The sequence below is a fragment of the Pteronotus mesoamericanus genome, unplaced genomic scaffold, assembly GCF_021234165.1.
Source record: "Pteronotus mesoamericanus isolate MK-2021 breed Mesoamerican mustached bat unplaced genomic scaffold, CSHL_Meso_final scaffold_476, whole genome shotgun sequence".
NCBI classification, from domain to species: Eukaryota; Metazoa; Chordata; class Mammalia; order Chiroptera; family Mormoopidae; genus Pteronotus; species Pteronotus mesoamericanus.
In genome coordinates, this window is record NW_026555318.1 from 2,314,220 (window position 1) to 2,332,688 (window position 18,469).

At 38.0% G+C, this 18,469-nt stretch overlaps 1 protein-coding gene across 1 annotated transcript; it reads right to left on the bottom strand.

The window, feature by feature from the left end:
• Positions 1-6,274: 6,274 nt before the first annotated feature.
• ZPBP2 (zona pellucida binding protein 2) lies at positions 6,275-12,931 on the bottom strand. Its single transcript, XM_054593855.1, has 8 exons — positions 12,883-12,931; positions 12,658-12,723; positions 11,419-11,544; positions 9,922-10,083; positions 9,091-9,309; positions 8,217-8,299; positions 7,076-7,256; positions 6,275-6,369 (listed from the first exon to the last, which is right to left on the bottom strand). Exons 1-8 carry the CDS (start codon positions 12,929-12,931, stop codon positions 6,275-6,277), a joined length of 981 nt encoding a protein of 326 aa, XP_054449830.1.
• Positions 12,932-18,469: the final 5,538 nt, after the last annotated feature.

Genomic DNA, 18,469 nt, shown 5'->3' on the forward strand with positions numbered 1-18,469 from the left:
GTGAGATACATCTTTGGAAGCTAGAATCAAACCTGCAACCTTTTGTGTGCACGTGCATACAGGATGATGCTCCAACTAATTGAGCCACCTGGCCAGGCCAAGACTCTTGGTACCAAGTGAAGAAGAGATTTATAAAAGGGAAAGGAAAAAAGTTATGAAATACTATGGCCATAGGCTAGCCTCTTCCCAGAACTTAGCCTGGATTTACATCATCTGGGTGTTTCAGAGTATTTCAAATTGCAGGCTTTGTTTGTGAGGGAACAGGATTGGCTATGTGCCCAAATACCTGTCCAAACCAAACACAGAGCTTTTCTGGAGAAAGTTATTTTCATTTCCACAAAAGTTTTTAAACGGACAAGAGTGGTTCCCAGTAAAAAAAAAAAAATAACAAAGCATGCAAGGAAATGACACCATGAACAAGAATAAGCAGACATGACAAACAGCTCAGATATCGGTTCTCATGTATAAATAGACACTTGATATATGGGAGAAGTATCATTGCAGATTAGTGGGGACAGGCTAGATTTTTCAATAAATGGTTCAGGACAATTGGATAACCACATGGATTAAAAAATGAAATTTGATCCCTAGCACACAGCATATATAAAACTTCCAGGTGGATTTTAGATCTAAATGTGAAAGGCAAAATTATAACTATACTAACATTAAAGACTTCTGTTCATCAAAAGACATAAAGAAGTGGAAAAACAGAGAAAATATTTAAAACATATGTAACTTACAAAGTAATAGTATCTAGTGTATAGGGAGTTTGTGTGAATCAATTAAAAAAAAGATGACCCAATAGAAAAACAGACAAAAATCTTATATAGAATTATTTTGAAAAAGGAAATCCTGCCCTGGCTAGCATGGCTCAGTGGATTGGGTGTGGGCCTGCAAACCAAAAGGTCGCTGGTTCAATTCCCCATCAGGGCACATGCCTGGGTTGCAGTCCAGTTCCCCAGATGGAGGCATAGGAGAGGCAACTGATCAACGTACCTCTTGCACATCTTCCTCTTTATCCCTCCCTTTCCTTCTTTGTAAAAATAAATAAAAATCTTTAAAAATAAAAAGAAAATCCTAATGGCTAACAAACATATGAAATGATGATTAACCTCATTATTAATCAGGGAAATAAAATAAAAACTACTATATGATACCAATATTCATTCACCATATTGGCAAACGTTTGAAAGAGACAATATCCCTTTTCACGAAAATGGTGCCAAAAGCGAAGAAGGAAGCCCCTGCCCCTCCCAAAGCTGAAGCCAAAGCAAAAACTTTGAAGGCAAAGAAAGCAGTGCTGAAAGGTGTCCACAGCTACAGAAAAAAAAAAGACTGCATGTCACCCACCTTCCAATGGCTGAAGACTTGCAGCTCTGAAGGAGCTAAATATCTTTGGAAGAGAGCCCCAGGAGAAACAAGCCGGACCATTACGCCATTATCACGTTCCCTTTGACTACTGAGTCAGCCATGAAAAAGATAGAAGACAACCAATACACTTGTGTTCATTGTGGATGTCAAGGCCAACAAGCACCAGATCAAACAATCTGTGATGAAGCTCTATGACATTGACATGGCCAAGGTCAACACCTTGATCAGGCCTGAGGGAGAAAAGAAGGTGTATTTTTGACTGGCTCCCAACTTTGAGTTTTGGATGTTGCCAAGAAAATGGGGATCATCTAACTGAGTCCAGCTGGCTAATTCTAAATATAAAAACTTTACACTGTAAAAAAAAGGGATAATATCAAGTATTGTTAAGTACCTGAACCAATGAGAACTTTCATACACTACCACTGGGAAGATAAATAAATACAACCACTCTGAATAACAGTTGGGCATTATGAAAGGAAGATTTATTCTATGCCCCAGAAATTCGACTGCCAGTATAAACTCTAGCATAACTTGTGCACATGTACATCACATGGGATATACTTTTAAGAATTTCTGTTAGTAGGATGTTGTAATTGTCAAAAACTAGGAACAACCTGAATGTTCTCCAATGATAGAATGGATAAACAAACTGTGGTATATTTATATAATGGAATACCATACAGCAGTAAATATGAATAAACTAATGCTGCATGAAATCAATCTTAAGAAAGAATCAAGGCATAAAAGAATATATTCAATATGATACTCTCTACACAAGGTTCAAAAACAGAGAAACTACATTGTTTAGAGATCCTCCTCTTTGGAGGATGGGTGATATGATGAGGTATGGAGCATAGTAAATAAAAGGAAATAAAAGTAATATTAAATAAAAACTTATTGGCTGAATATATAAACATCATGGTGAAAGCTGTGGATTCCTAGCTGTGTGGAATCACTTAGTTATCTATCATAGGACATACAAGTTAATGCAGAGTCTTAAAATTGTTGGTGCTTTATGATTTACAAAATTCTTTCATATAAATTATATTACATAAAATTACACTGAAAAGAGGTTGAAACTGGTAGTAGTTTCCCCATAGCAGGAATGAGAAGATGGTCTTTGCCAAGCACATATTAGAAAATGATGGAGCCAGGACTGGAATCAGAAGGCGAGGGTCTTCCCATGTAAACTGTGGGTGCCTGCCTCACTCGTTTCGATCATTCAGGGCAGAGATGTCTTGGGAGATGCTTTAAAAACCATTGAATATTAGACTCAAACAGAGCTGGGCCACAAGGAAAGAAGAGGGAGGCACACATACATTTCCACCCTCAATTTAGTCTTTCCTCTGCATTTGAAAGTTGGTTGAGTTCTTTCTGTGTGAGCCTCATTCCAGAAAACGTCCACAAAAAATAGGTAGGATCCAGGTGCCTAAATTAAAGCTCTTCAGTCAAAACTGTGTGACTTGCATCTGAAAAAACAAAAAATAACTTCAAGTTTATAAGTTCATTTGGACTGATATATGCTTCCCCTAATAGAAAGAGTTGCATGCAACCATTTCTATTCAATGGTTGGTGGTTCAAACCACTTTTTCCTCTTTGTTTTTTCTTCCTGTTTCCTTATCTTCTTTGTTTTTCCAAACAACTTCATTGCAATTTGTTTCCAGATTCTGATACTAGGGTATCAATGTATTAGCCTGGGATAATCCAAAGTGATAGCATAGTGTCTGTTTATCCAAACTCCACCTCCCACATTTAGGAGCCTTCACAATAAACATTGCCACTCTGGAACTATACTTTGGCATCAGCCATGTTTCTGTAACCTCAGGGTCTTTCAGACCTACATAATTCATTGTTTGCCATAGCTCTCTGAAGTTATGTTGCTTTTTGACAGCTACAGTCTCTGACTCAGTGAGAAATATACAAGTACTTTCTTTGGCTACTTAATGTGCAGTCCTGAGGAATGGGTTATAGGTGAAACAATAAGCTGCTATGATAAAAAAATAATTTCCACTCTAGACCACTGACTTGTGCATAAATCTGGCAGTGATATAAATATTTCCATTATTGTACTTAAAAATTATTTTTTCTTGAGATCAGGTTTTGCCTATGACTGTAAAACTATTTCCACTCTTAGAGGTGAAGTTAATCGTACTAATCTGTCCGTTGATCTATGCTCTTCCTTCCGAAGGACTGAAGAAACTTATGAAACAGGAGGAGGAAGACAAGAAGGGTCCTGAGAAATATTTATCAGATGAATGTGCTGTGGGGTAAGGAAAGCTTAGTGAACACAGTTAAGATGGCCGTAGGGCAGCGACCTAAAAGGTAAAAGGGCACTGGTGGATGAAATGCAAAATATAAACAGAGAAAATACCTTTCCGGCTCAGGAAAAAACAAATTCACAAACTCAAGAACAGTGCCACCATTCTGTGAGATTTTCTGAGGAGAGGGGAAGAAAAGTCAACTCAGCTGACATCAACAGAAAGCAACAGGTGGCAATCTTGTGACAGTGTCGTCACTAGTTCACCCTTTAACCTACACTGTTAGTTTTCCCTCACTAGAGTTAATTCAAATTTGTATTTTATTCTTTTTTTCCCTCCTAATGGGCACTTTACCATTAAACTGCTTTGTTTGAAGATCTCATAGAACATGTTAGGAATAGTGATTACCTGTTAAAGGCAAAACTTACTAGGAAAATCAGAACACTTAGTAATTAAGAGCCTAGATTCTGGAGACTTCCAAGGCCAACTCTATGACTTAGCTGTGTGACTTTGGGAAAATGAATTCACAAGTTTTGTCTCTGTTTTCACTATATAAAATGAGAATGAGTACCTACTATGACGGACATAAGGACTATTGAATAAATATACAAAAAACATGTAGAACAATGCCGGGCACCTATATGCGTCAGCTATTATTTGGGAGCACACGCAGCTTTCCCCTGGAACTCCTTAGGCATCTGATTCTTTAGGAAGTTTCTGGTTCTACCTTCAAGAAAGAGGCCTTTAATTCATAAGGGGACAGTTCTATCATTAGAATGTTCATATTCTGCTCCTCTTTTTATAAAATGCTGCTGTTTCAAAAAGGGACACTCTATTATAAATTAAAAAAAGAATAAAACACTAGTCTATCTCAAGAAAACATTCATTAACTTGTGTGCCTACTTTTTTTATGGTGACAGATTATAACCGTCTAATCAATAGGCAGAGAGTCATCCTTACTGGAATAGACACGTGATCTGGATGTGGGCCTGCCTTCCATGCTCATAATGCTTCTGCCAGCACAGCCACCGCAGGCCCGCAGATGCCCTTCCTGCCCCCACGGCATTCTGCACAGCGTTATGTCTGATCAAGGGACTCGCTTCACAGCAAAGGAAGTGGAGCAATGAGCTCAGAATCGTAGTATTAAACGGTCTTACCACAAACACCGTCATCCAGAGGCAAATAACAGAACCGAAAGGTGAAAAGCCTTACTAAAATCTCCGCTACAGATTGTCGGAAGACAACACCTGAAAAGAAGCGGCCTGTTTCCCTGAAAAGAATGGATCCAGTGACAGGTGGAAGGAATGACAGTGAAATAGAACAACAATGAAATACCACAATACACCTATTAGAATAGCTAAAATCCCCAAACTGAAAATACCGAAAGCTGGTGAGGATGAGGAGCAAAAAGGACACATTCATTGCTAACAGCAATCCAAAATGGTAAACCAATTTGGGAGACAGTTTGGCAGTTTCTTACAAAACTCAACATAACCTTACCATAATCCAGCAATCACGATCCTATGTATTTACATAATTACATTGAAAACTTATGTCCACACAAAAACCTCCACACAAATGTTTAGAGCAGCTTTATCCATAATCACCAAAAACTGGAAGTAACAAAGATGTCCTTCATATATCCATACAGTGGAATATTATTCAGCAATAAAAAATTATCAAGTTATATAAAGACATGTAGGAACCTTAAATACATACTGCTAAGTGAAAGAAGCCAGTCTGGAAAATTTACATACTGTATAATTCCAAGTACATGACATTTTGGAAAAGGCAAAATTATAGAGATAGTAAAAAGATCAGTGGTTGTCAAGAATTATAGGGTGAGGGGGTTAGGGGAATAGGTGAAGCACAGGGGATATTTAGGCTGGTGACACTATTCCGTATGATACTGTAATAGCGGACACATGTCATTATGCATTTGTCAAGACCCACATAACTGTATAAACACAAAGAATGAACCTTAATATTAACTATGAATGTATCCACATTGGTTTATTAATTGTAACAAACGTATCACACTAGTGCAAGGTGCTAGTAATAGGGGAAATGGGAGGGGTGAGGGTGTGGGCTAGAGAGGGTATATGGAACTCTGCGTAATATATGTTCAACTCTTCTATAAATATAAAACTGTACCAGAAAATAAAGTCTATTAATTATGTAAAAAACAAACTAAAAGCAAAGGGGCCAAAAAAAGAGCTTTTTTTTTGCCTCTAAGTACAAAGGTAATGTATATGCCTTTATGTCATATAAGAGTGATTTCAAACAAATTAATATGTGGAAAGTATAAAGTTTTTATTGTATTATACTTTGCTACTCTTTTTGACCTTAATATAGTCTTAGGTACAGAGCAACAGATTCAGTTTGTAAACAACAAAACATATCTCATTAAAAACCATCCACTAATACACTTCCCTTGTACACTAGAGATATTAAATGGCTTCTCAGAAATGCCATGCCAACTGTCTTTTCAAAGTTTCTAACATGTATATTTTCCAATGTTTTGGTCTTATTGATCTTACTTAATGGAACTATGATGCTCTGGGATGTGCACAAATCCTATGTTCCCCACTTCCACAAGCAAGTGACAATGATTTTACCTCTAGTCTTCATATTGCAATGGATGCCTATGGGCATATTTTAGCTCCGTAGGTATGGGCAGTAGTGCAGGTCTGACAAGTAACACCAGCATCAGGACTATAGGTCCCAGGACTACAAACCACTGCAGAGGAAAACACATGGAGTAAATTACTATGATTTCAGTTTATATTATTGTTTTATACCAGTAATATAAATCTGCCTTTAATATCACACCTTTTCTACACCTATGATATACTTACTGAGTAATGTTCAGTCAATTAAGTTGTGGAGATTACTTATGAGTTTCAAACACTGTGATTAATGATTTTAAAGGCAGGAGAGAGGTAGAATCTTATTTTTTCATTAGTATCAGGATTTCATAGTTATCTTCTGCAGTGCCTTGTTTATGAGTTCCTCTTTCTTGTTTTTTAGTTCCTATTTCCAATTCTCTGTTTTCTAGGTAGCACCATTCTATTTTCCTTTATAGTATGGTAGCTTAAGTCAGAAGACTATAGAAGTGTTTTGTAATATAAAAGAGAACATCAGGAAGAATTAATATATGTGAAGATAATTATATTTGGAAATGTGGTCTTTGAATTTTTACTTCCCTTTAGCTAAATATAACTTTTTTTGTTAAGAGGATCACTATAAAGATTCAATTCAATTATCCTAAGTGAATTATTCATCTGCAGGTATTCTGACTATATACCGTAAATACTTATATATCTATACGTATTTTTAAATTTTCATTGTATTTACTGGAGTGACATTGGTTAATAAAATTACATAGGTTTCAGGTGTACAGTTCTATAATACATCATCTGTAGATATTTATATTTAATAGTTACCGCAACAAGTAGCACAATTACTATGTAGACCTTCGTTTTTCCCAAAGCCTGGACGACAGCTATCCATACGTGCCATTTGAAAACTGTGGTCCACAAAATGTATAGCTGGTAGAGTTCTGCTAGGGTCATAGTAGAGAATATATGCTTGGCTCCGGAAAAATTCTGCTATTCGGTCTCTTGCCTAGATTTTAAAATACCAGTGAGAAGTACAATGACTAAACTGTGAACCAATTTCTCTTCCTGCATCAGAGGCAACGAAACATACTATAAACACATCCACCCATCCAGGTTTTACACAACAGATGAATTCCTGAAAAGTTGTGTATTAATACTAAAATTAGTCTAGCCTTGATCTTATTAATTATTGTCAATGGTTAAGAAAAATTAAAGTGAGGTTAATAAATACTCATTGTCAATTATTTGTAGCGTATCTATTCCATTTGTAGATAATATTTATTATTTCTAATTCCAAAGGGCCAAACTTTTCTCTAATCACATCCCAAACTAACAATATAAATTTTATTTTAGTTTTTTGAACATAGAGTTTAATAATGACTAATAGAAACTCAGTGTTTCCCATAAGCCATGCACAGTATAAAGGGTATGGGCCCAGGAACTAGACCAGGAGAGTGAAGGGATCTTTTAAGACTATGTCCTTAGCCTCTGAGAAGAGCAGAGGAGACAGCGACTATTGTGATCGTCATAGATACAGTTTTCAAAGAACCACTGGTTTAACCTAGGATGGCCTGATTGTGATGTTGTTCTTTAAGGTGCTGCTTAGTTAACATTTGGGGAACAAAAAGCAGGGATCCACCCTTCTGTCATAGAGAAATATATAATATTAACCCAGAGAGCTCTGTAATGTCCCACAGGTACTATTCTGAAACAAAGCATCTTGAAACAGCCAAGACTCCCACGATTTTAGTTTAAATAACCAAAACTAAAAGTCAATTAACTTTATATTTAGGTTTTCAAAATAAAAGAAAGTCTTTATTATTTATAAATATTCACAACGTGGAGAAATAGTTTTGAAGTAGTTACAAAAAATTTTAAATAGTAAAATAACGAAGTGAAATAGTTAAAAAAATTTGAATAGCTTTATTGACTACTAAAATATTTTCCCTTACAAAGAAATACTTACCTGGAGGATATTATGATTAGTAATATCTTCACAGTCACCAGCATCATTGCATGCACTTTTCCACTGTAGTGCAAAAGGATTAACTGGAGAGGAAAAAGTGAGACCTTCACAAAAGGATTCTAAAAAGTCCCAAACATTCCAATAAAACTCTAAATGCTGAATTCAGTACAAATGGGTACATGTGTTTAGTTTAATCTATCTAATCCCAGAAAACAGTTGCACGATTTGAATAATTTATACATTATAATTTTACTCCATCTGGGGGCTAATGGGAGTAACTACAAGGCTTTAAAATAAATAGAAATAAAATAAATAGAAATAAATTTGGTTTGGTTCCTCACTTTTATTAAGTTCTCCAAATTACAATTTAAAATTCTATAAAAACTATGTTAAATATTAGCTGCATAAAGGCCATATTTATGAAATAATATTTATGTCTAAAAAATGAACTACAGTATATCACAGTTGAAGGTAAATAATATATTCATTTTTTAAAAAGATTTTATTTGTTTTTAGAGAGAGGGGAAGGGAGGGAGAGAAACATTGATGTGAGAGAAACATCAATCGATTGCCTCTCCTACGTGTCCTGACTGGGGCAGAACTGTAACCCAGGCATGCGCTCTGACTGAGAACCGAACTGGCGACCAGCAGCTTTGAGGGACAAAGCCCAACCAACTGAGCCACAGGGGTCAGGGAAATGTGTTCATTTTTAAAACTATCACCAGGCCAAGACCAAAAATATATTTTAGTGCTTATCAAACATTTAAGCCGTACTATTTGTAAAATTGCTGTATATTAATATGGTAATTAGGTTTATAATCTGTCATGGTTCAAGATTAAACTAAATAAATCAAAGTTAAAAAAATTTTTTTACCTTGAAAAGCTATAAATAGCTGCTTTTTGAGGCCATGTTTTGGAAGTTTAACAAAATGGCATTTATATGATGGTTCTATGACATGGCATGACAAATCAGAGATTAAATTATCCAAGGTTTTCTTCAGCACAGTAAAAAACAGGTCATTATGTCTTCCTGTACAAGATTTTGTGGTAAAACGTACAGCCATCTGATATGAATAATCGGGTTCCCGATAGGCTTTTAAAAGATGAGAATAAAAGCAATTGTGCCCAGCATTAATTTTCTTCAACAATTTCCAAGTCAGCATAGAAACTTAACTTAGCCAATAAAATGTTTGATCAGTTTGGTCTCACAAAAATATACAAAATTAGTAACTTTAAATAAGAAAGATTATTTTCATCTGATATATGTACATTATCTACTCTACAAGTAAAGAGACATGGCTTCTGTGGGCTGGCTATAGAGATAAGTTAACAGTATCAAGGAAAAATAAGATGTTTCGGAGGCGGGTGGGGTCCTAATTGGCAGAGTGTCATTGTTGTCAGAACAGTCCAATAAAAGGGATCATTAGTTTGCTTTTATAGGATTGAACATCAGTTTTTAAGATACCTGGTGAAACTGTGAAAAACTTAGTTACATATCTAAAGAGGGGGAGTGGGAGGCTGAAGGGGGATTATTTAGGGTGCGCCATTTTGGCATTAATTTAAGAGTTTGCCTGGTCAGATATACCCAAACTACTCCATAAGTCATAATGATTATATATAACAGACTCATTTTCACTAGAGAGACCATACACTTAACTCTGATCCAAACTATGTATATTAAATTAAGATGTGCCTATATTCTTACCAAACATCATAAACTCATATCTCTGCTTTACCACCTTTTCTTCTTGGGTTTGTTCTTTGATGATCTTATAAGAAAGAGTACATGTGTAAAGTCCAGACAAAGTCTCCATAAAATCTTTCACCATCAGGTCACCTGTCTGAGTTATATTTATTCGATAATTTCCTAAAAGGAATATTAAATTACTTGGTTATTTAACACATAACAATTCAAAACATTTATTTAGTTAACTTGGGGTTACAAATAAATACAACAATTTAAAAATTAACCGACTATTTTAACTTTAATAATTTCACAAAATCGTCCTGGCTAGTGTGGCTCAGTGGATTGAGTGCCGGCCTGTGAACCAAAGAGTTGCCAGTTCGATTCCCAGTCAGGGCACAAGTCTGGGTTGCGGGCCAAGTCCCCAGTTAGGGGTGTACAAGAGGCAACCACACATTGACGTTTCTCTCCCTTTCTTTCTCCTTCCCTTCCCCTCTCTCTAAAAATAAATAAATAAAATCTTTAAAAAAAGAATTTCACAGAATCTTAACTCTGTCATATTACTCTATGGAGAACCACATGACTTAAGTACACCTTTAAAGTAGATTTTGGTTTTCTTTAATTCATTTCTTCGCATCTAATTTCAATTAGTTTATACCAGTAATTCAGTAAATGAAATTACTTTGCCCATAATAGTATACAATTTCTTCACATAAAACAGAAATTAATTTTTATAATCCAACTCTTCTAATATCATGAAAAATTACATATTAGATACCTCATCTCCTACAGGTGTTACAAGGATAAATTTTAGGTTTTATGAACATTTTAAAAATTTTACTTACTGATTTAGAGAGAGAGAGGGAGGGAGGGAGGGACGGGGGAAAGGAGGATGGGAGAGAGAAAGAAAAACATGCATTTCTTCCATTTATTTGTGCATTCATCGGTTGGGTCTTGTATGTGCCCTGATAGGGGATTGAATCCTCAACCTTGATGTATCAGGATGACATGCTAACCAACTGAGCTGCCTGGCCAGGGCCTTATACATTTTTTAAAAATTAATACAGTTCTGTGAAGTAGGGTGCAAAAATTACTGCTTCAGTTTTTACATAAGGAGAAAATAAGGCATAGACCAAGATAAAACACGATTTGGCTAAGAATGGAGCAAGTGAAACTGGAATTAAAATTAAATTTCAATTTGAGCATTCCAATAAATGACAGTGCTTTTCTAAAAAAAAAAAAAAAAAAGTTCACATCAGCCCTGGCTGGTGTGATTCTGTTGGTTGGAGCATCATCTGGTAAATGAAAAGTTGCAGGTTCAATTCCCAGTCAAGGCACATATCTAGGTTGCGGGTTCAATCCCTCAACTGATGCGTGCTTCTCTCTCACTTGGATGTTTTTCTCTCCCTTCCTCTCTTCCTTCCTCTCTCTCTAAAAAAGCAATGGAAAATGTGTCCTCAGGTGATAATAAAAAAAATATTCATTTAAAAAAGGAGGCATTAAAATCACGTAATTTACCTTTTAATGGCTTTTCATTAGGCCCAATCCATAAGTAGGTGGGGTCCACTGTTTCTTTTTTAGCAAGTTTTATATCCATACAGACAAGGAATGGGCTATTGTGATGTAATTCTACATATAACTTCACTGTGACAAAATAAAATAATATATAACTACATTATATAGAAAAATTAATAAATGCACTTACTACCATTTGTCACAAAAGATAAATTCTTTTTGGATTTCACTAATTTAAAAATCAGCATATGTTACTCATTATAACATTTATAATGCAAATCCTTTTTGCTTCTCCTAGTTTTCAAAACTCTAGACTACTAGTCAATTTTATCTTTTTCTGTGATATTATAGTTGTTTATAAAAATGTACACGATATAATGTACAAATTCAGAATTCACTGCAATCATAACTTTTTGAAGGGATAGTGAAATCAATTTAAAGATCAGAAAAGGACTTGGCTGCAAAACTATTTTAAAGGTGATCATTATCACCCGTAAGTGAAATTTGATATTTAACTATAAATATCCTTTGTTTGGAAAAATAATTAAGCTTATATAGGGTATACTGGGGTGATTTTCTGCAATTATCTATTCTGTTTCAGATTTGGTGGAAGCTGCAATAATCTGCTTGGAACCAATGCAGCCCAAGATAAAGCCTACTGAATACCAGCTTCTGAACATATAAAGAAGACACTGTCCTACAATTTGGTGGTGGCAAGGAAGGGCTCCAAAAATTAAGGGATTCCAAACCTGACAAATACTATGAACCAGCCCAAAGTCAGCAATGTGACTGATTTTCCTTGGGGAGGGTGGGCAAGTTTCATCGCAGTGATGAAGGGCATTTGAGCTGAACCTTAAAAGATGTGTAGGAGTTCTTCTAGTTTATTAACTAGAAGGAGAGGGAAAGGGACGTTCCAAACAAAGGAACTCCCAGTCCTGGAAATTACTTCTCTGGGTGGGCCTGGCACGTTGCAAAGCAGCAGAGACCCCTAGAAATGAGGTGGCATCAGAGAGATCTGGACTGAACCCTAGATCCCTACGAGCTTTTTAAGCAAGGTGATATCACAACTAAGGGCAGTAGGGTCGCTGTAAGGATGAAACGATGCAACCTTCAAGAAGTGCTGAGCACATGGCAGACGGTCAGAAAGCATTCGCTGCCTTTCTCTCCACAGGAAGAACCTTAGCAACACCACGGCACCCCGGCTCTTCTGATAGACTGTGCGGGTGCAGAGGTCCTTTGTACCTGTGTGTGCTGGCTTGCCATAAATGAAGCCTTTTTTAGTGACTTCGGAAAAACGCTGCCATCCAACTGCGGAGGAAAGAAACCACTGACATTGTAGGCAGAAGAGCCTGGGGCTCAGAGTAGGGCGGGGCGGGGCGGGGCGGGGCGGGGCGGGGCGGGGCGGGGCGAAGGACGGAGGACGGGCAAGAAGGGAGAGGCCTGGAGGCCGGGCGAGAGGATACCCACTTCGGGGGAGGTACCAGAGCACCGCGGCAACTAAGACCCACGATCGCATCGCGGCTCAGGGACTGGCGGAGCGGAAAGCGTCGAGGGGCAGGATTCTTCCTATCTCAGCCCCACCCAACGCCGCCGCATCTCTCCTCCACAGAGCAGAGCAAACCGCCGGGGGTCACGCCCCGGGGCGGGGCGAGCGGGCTGGGGGCGGGAGCTCGGGGGGCCGGGGCCCCGCCCCCTCGTGCGCACGTGGTCGCCGTCGTGTGGATGCTGCGCGCTTCGCATCTGGCGCCATTTTCCCGCGCTCTCGGTGTCATAGGTTCCTGAGCAGACCCTGCCAGGGGAAAAAAGGAGAGGAAAAGAACCCGAGGCTTGGTGCTGCGGTCAGTCTTTTAGTCTAGCGGCTGAAGAGGCCGACGAGAACTCCAAAGTATGGCGGTGGGGTAGGGTGGGTCGGGGATGCGATTATACTAGGACCCGGGGCAGGGAGAAGCTTGTGAGAACTTCCTCCTCACGGAAAGCGGAGAGCCCCGCGTGGGCTCTTTGGGCTCGTGAACTCAGTCTGAAAGTCTGTGCACAGCGTTTTTCAAACTCTTACACCCAATTTTTACCGACGTGCGTTCTTCTACCTACAAAGAGAAGAAGGCTAAGAATCCCACCACTGCACCAACAAGACGTCTCCAGGCCTTCCCAGTCCCGAGGAACATTTAGTCTTCATTTTCAGTTTCATCAGAGACAGGAGAGACCCCGCATGCAAATTTGTATAGGGTTGAGTAGTAACCTTGCCCCGCTGAAAGGCAAGATCCTGAAATCTGCTTTTCCAGTGGGGATGGGTACTTCCGGATCAGGGAGCCCCTCGAGGGAGCGCGCCCGGGCCTTTCATGGCTCCCTCCTGGCTATTAATTTGGTGGCCTGGGAGGCGCTCTGTGTATTCTGTTTCTTAGCAGCGGGACACCCTCAGTCGTGGTTTTGAGTAGGCTGGTGGGTAGAGAGCCCAAGGTTCAGACAGGGTGCAGAATGATTATTTGGGGTGAGATCAAGAGGGTTTTTTTTTTTTTTTTTCCGGTTTTATTTCCTTCCAGCCGAGTCAGGACTTGGACTCTCTCAGATGGTCCGGGAGCAACCTTTGTCAGTGATTTCATTTTTAGTCACTGTTAATTTTACCCACACAGCATTAAGCGATGAAATGTGATTCGGTGAGTCAGATCCACCCATGGCAGTTACCATGTCTAGATTCATATTTAGCCCCAACTGTTCCTTCTTAAAGTGATGATAGTGAAGACGACTTCAGGCATTATCTTTGATTTTCTAGAAGTTTATCATTCTAGTTTTAGTCTAAGTGTGTCATAAATCCAGTGTTTTATTAGCTCCCCAGTTATAAGTAATTGATCCTTGTAAACCTTGTATGATAAATTTATATACTATCAGAAGGGACTTAGCCAAATGAGTAGTAGTTGCTTGTTGAAAGTACCCGTCCACTTTTAAAATAAAATTTTAATTTTAGAACAGTTTTAAATATACAGAAAAGATAGTACAAAGAGTCCTCGTGTACTCCCACCAAGTTTTTCCTACTATCAACATCTTACTTACTATGGTACATTTCTCACAATTAACGAACAAATACTGATACATGACTATTTTAGAAAGCCCGTCCTTTACTCAGATTTCCTTAGTTTTTGCCAACGTCTTTTTTCTGCTCCAGGATTCCGTCTGGGATCCCCCATTGCAGTTAGTTACCATGTCTCCGTAGGTTCCTGTTGGCTATAATAGTTTTTCAGACATTTCTTGTTTTTGATGACCTTGACAGTTAATGAGAGTTTTGATGACATTGACCTGAACTTCACTGGTCGGGAACTTTGCAGAATGCCTTTTGGAGTTCGATGTTTTTCTCTGATGTTGTGGGTTTTTGGTGTGGAAGACTGCAGAGGTGAAGTGCCATTGCCGTCACATCGTATAAAGTGTGCATTCTATCAACATGCCCTGTCGCTGTTAATGTCACCTTGATAAACTGGCTGAGGTAGTGTTTGTCAGGTTTCTCAGCGATAAAGTTGCCCCCTTTCATACTGTACTTTTTGGAAGGAAGACACTCACTATGTGAAACCCACACTTGAGGTGTGTGGGGTGGCGACATAAATTATTTTACCTATTTACTTCTCATCAGTCCCCTTAGGTATCACTCTCTGGTGTCTGAAACACTGGGTTCTGAACTATGAACTATTTAGAGAGTGGTAACATGTTCCGATGTTAAGCATAAAGAACATTGTCATGGAAGATAAAAGTTTTTTTATAACTTTTTAATAACCAAATAACTATTCATCCTTACACCATCCCTGTGAAATTTTACAGTTCCTCTTCTTCTTCTTTTGATGTGCTATTTTTGTTTTTAGAAACTAACAAACAACAAATTTCCCCTTTCAGTGCTAAAATTAGACCTGGTGTTTAGAGTATTTCTCTGAAATTGATATTATCCTGTAGAAATCCAAGCCATACAAGCTATAGAGTTACTGCCAAGATACTGAGATTTTAAAGTCAATCTAAGGCGTTCACTCATCAAAAACAAAAACACCCCCCACATATATACAGATATGTGGATATAAATGCATATGTATATATATGTTGATCTATACCAAGGCATATTTAAAATAAACTATAATTCATTAAGTTGCAAGCATACTTTAACTTGTAGGAGTGGGTTTCTTCTGATATGGTCTGCTGATGCAGAAACCCCCAACCTTAAGTCTCAAATATATTTATATACACTAACAATATAAATTTATACCAAGGGCCTTTCTGAGAATCATTCACATGTTCAATTGAACACACTGAGTATTTTTATAAGGGCTTACCTGGACAATGCCCCTTAGACTCCACTATGAAGAATAGCTTTTGAAAAACTGTTCTGTGGTTACTTCCTTTTCCTCTCCCTACAGCTATACTTTTATAAAGTGGGAAGGTTGTTGGGAAAAAATGTTTACGGTACATCTCTGTGTACTAGCATCTTTGAATTAATTTTACTATCTTATCACCCCCACCCTTAACTCTACTTTTTTAAACTTACTTTTCTGATACATTATATATGTATGGTTGTAAGCTGTCTCAGGTCCCATTTGGAAGAAGGCAGTGTGGTAGAAAATTCACAGACATAGAGTGTGTAGTATTTTGTGAGTGGTGGCAAGTAAATTAAGCAGCTCCCAGAAAGGAAAACTAAAGTGAGAGAATTGTTACCAAAAATGAAAAAGTTGAGCTGATGAAAGTGTCAAAATCCTTTTCGACTGTCTTAGAACTTCCTGCAAATTTGGACCAAGAACTTTGATCAATTCATGTGATTGATCAAAGTTCTCATTGATATTTATGGCTCTTATCCCTGAATCTAGACCAAAAGCTCCAGATCTTGCTCAAGACAAGCCTCTTTGAACTTAAACTTGCAAGAAAGACTGCCCCCCCCCCCCCCCCCCCCCGCCCAATGTGATAGTACTCTCCCATCTCTATCCTTCTAAAATAGACATTTTGAGACAATTTAGTGATGCGCTATTTCCATCCCATGGGGGTTCTCCGGTTTGACATTAAAAAGGGGGATGGAGGAACGGAACCTCCTGCGCTCCTCGTGAGCGTCTTTTAAAGCCGCCGCCAGCCAGCGCCGCTGTAACCCCGCGCACCGGCGGGTCGCCGGCTCCTGCCCTTTTAGATCTGCGCCGACGCAGCGGCGGATCCCGGGGACTCCCCGCGCCGGGAATCTCCCGCCAGCTGCGCGCTGCGTCCTGGCGACGGCAGGAGCACGTGGAGTGGCGGGGTAGCAAGAACTGCTGCTCCAGCCCAGGCCGGCGGCGAGATGGAAGGTGAGCCTCCAGCCCGCTTCTTTTTCTAAGGGGTCTTTGAAAAGCTCGACCAGGGCATGCAGCAGAGAGAGTTCCTTCTGAATCTCGGTTTTGCTTCTATTTGTTTCTTTTGTCAAAAGTAAACATGAGGCATTTCAGAGGGCAGAGCGCGTCGATTCTCATACATCTCTCATGCCTCCCCCTTCACCCCAACTTTGGAAAGTAGTAACTTCTCTGAAATTTTATTTCTTAGGGGGTGTCAAACAGGAGGGGTCAATTCTAAGTCTAGCAAGGAGAACTATCAATGGGGCCGCCCTGAAATGGCAGCAAACCTGGGTTGGAATAAATAATCCTTTCAGATTTTTTTTTCATATATGGCCTCAATGTCCATTGGAATTAGGCTAACCTAAGTAACTTGTTTAAAAAGGAAGGTGATTTTTTGTCTCCTAAGAATAAATGCTGTCATATCGGTAAGGTACATTTTAAAGTAGTTGGCACTTGCTGGTCCCTTGGAGCTCGATCCTCGAATGATCCTTCTTTACGCACAGCAAAAATCAGGCTCGCATTGAGTTTCACTTGAATTAATTTTGAAAGTCATAAAATTATCTTCGCTTAAAAATGTTTCAGTATGTACTTCCTTGAGATAACTAAAATTTCACACTACTATTGTAAACTTTTCAATAGTGTTTTCAAAAAGTGCTTCTAAAACCTTGAAAATGGCAGATGCATCTCGAGTTGGGGGAGGTGGTGATATTTAGAAAATCAGAATTTATGAGAAACGTATTCATTCAATTAATAAATGAGATAATGACACCAAATTAAAATGTTAATTTGATAAATATTATGAATAGCATGGATATTTTCTTCGTCAAAACCAAAGGTTCTCTTATTGTCAATGAAACTTGTCTAGCATATATGCAGTTATTAGAGTAAATGTTTTGGGACCTGAAAATAAATAAGATAAAGCTTTTGTTTCACAATGTATTTGAGTGCAGCAGTGTGGTCCTAAACCCTCAGTTTGTATATGGGTATGCTAACAACTTTTCTAACTGCCTTGGCCCATGTATACTTTTTTTTCTCTCTGGAATGCCAAATAATAAGTCAATGCACAGTATGTATTTAGTGTGTGCATAGAAACTTTAAAATGTCCATTACTGAATAATGCTTCAGGTGTTTTCTCTTATGAAAAACTCTTTATGCTTTTAAAATTTTAAATTAACAGAGTTTTAAAAATAGTTCAAAAATGGACACTGTGTATTTTAAAAACGGTTTATGTAGTGTAATTTTTAACATGTAAAGGCCAAGGACAGGAAAAAATTAAGTTGCTTGTACACTATGAAAAATAATTTTTAAACTCCCCTGTTTTATTATAAGTGAATTGTTGAATTTGTTTTGTTAAATTACAGATCAGTACTCCAATGCTATTTTTCTTAGTCTTAACCATTTTACTTTTCAATAATAACATAGCATAGTGTAAATCCATGGAAACTGGAGCATTTCTCTGTACATGTTAATACTACCAAATTCATTTATTTAATGTGATACAAAGAAATTACTAACTAAATAGCATAATTTAGGATATTAATGTCATAACAAAGACTTTAAGGTAAGCCTGGATGGAGGCAGACTGAATAAGGAAGGAATGAAAAGTTGTGTAGAATTTAATTCAATATGTACAGACTATATATGGAAAGAGATACAATATACACTATAGATTGGTGATCAGTTGTGAGTTTAGATGACTAAATTCACAGGCCCATGGAGACAGATGGTACATAGTAAAC